At 67.4% G+C, this 549-nt stretch overlaps 1 protein-coding gene across 1 annotated transcript in view; it reads left to right on the top strand.

The window, feature by feature from the left end:
• PRKAR1B (protein kinase, cAMP-dependent, regulatory, type I, beta) overlaps window positions 1–549 on the top strand; it is a 71,380-nt gene that overhangs the window by 68,836 nt on the left and 1,995 nt on the right. Inside the window, exon 11 of the mRNA XM_014535266.1 lies at window positions 132–251. Within this exon, the coding sequence (XP_014390752.1) occupies window positions 132–251 (120 nt within the window). The remainder of the gene's footprint in view (window positions 1–131; window positions 252–549) is intronic.

The raw sequence follows: 549 nt of genomic DNA, 5'->3' as shown, positions 1-549 counted from the left end.
GCGGGGGGGGGAGCAGGGAATGTGGTTGGGGGGGTGGGAAGGGGCTGGTGGGAGGGGGAGCCCCATCACAGGGGACCCCCTGGTGGGGGACCTCAGCCCGGCGACCCTCACCGTCCCCTTGGCGTCCCCAGGGCACAGCCTCCGTGCTGCAGCGCCGGTCCCCGAACGAGGAGTACGTGGAAGTGGGGCGTCTCGGACCCTCCGACTACTTTGGTGAGTGGGAGCGGCTCCCACACTCGGGGCCTGGGCGGGTACAGGGATGGGGACGTGCAGGGAGGCGGCCCAGCGTTGTGAGGCCTCGACTGACCCCCATCCTGGCTGAGGGGGGGACCGGGGAGCGTGACCCCCCATGGGTGCTAACGGTGAATGTCGACGTCCAAGGAAACCTGCCGGCAGGAGTACTAGCATCACCCATCACCGCGTGGGACCTGCTTGCACCAAAGGGTGATTGGGTTATTGACGTCAGTTGTAAGCGAGGGTCCTGGGTTTTTGGTTGTTTTTCCCAAATCGGCAGCCGGCCCCAGGCCAGGCCCTGACCCCTCTCGCCCC

Source organism: Myotis brandtii, unplaced genomic scaffold, assembly GCF_000412655.1.
Source record: "Myotis brandtii unplaced genomic scaffold, ASM41265v1 scaffold1408, whole genome shotgun sequence".
NCBI classification, from domain to species: domain Eukaryota; kingdom Metazoa; phylum Chordata; class Mammalia; order Chiroptera; family Vespertilionidae; genus Myotis; species Myotis brandtii.
The sequence above is the reverse complement of the archived record's forward strand: the minus strand, read 5'-3'. Positions and strand labels throughout refer to the sequence as shown.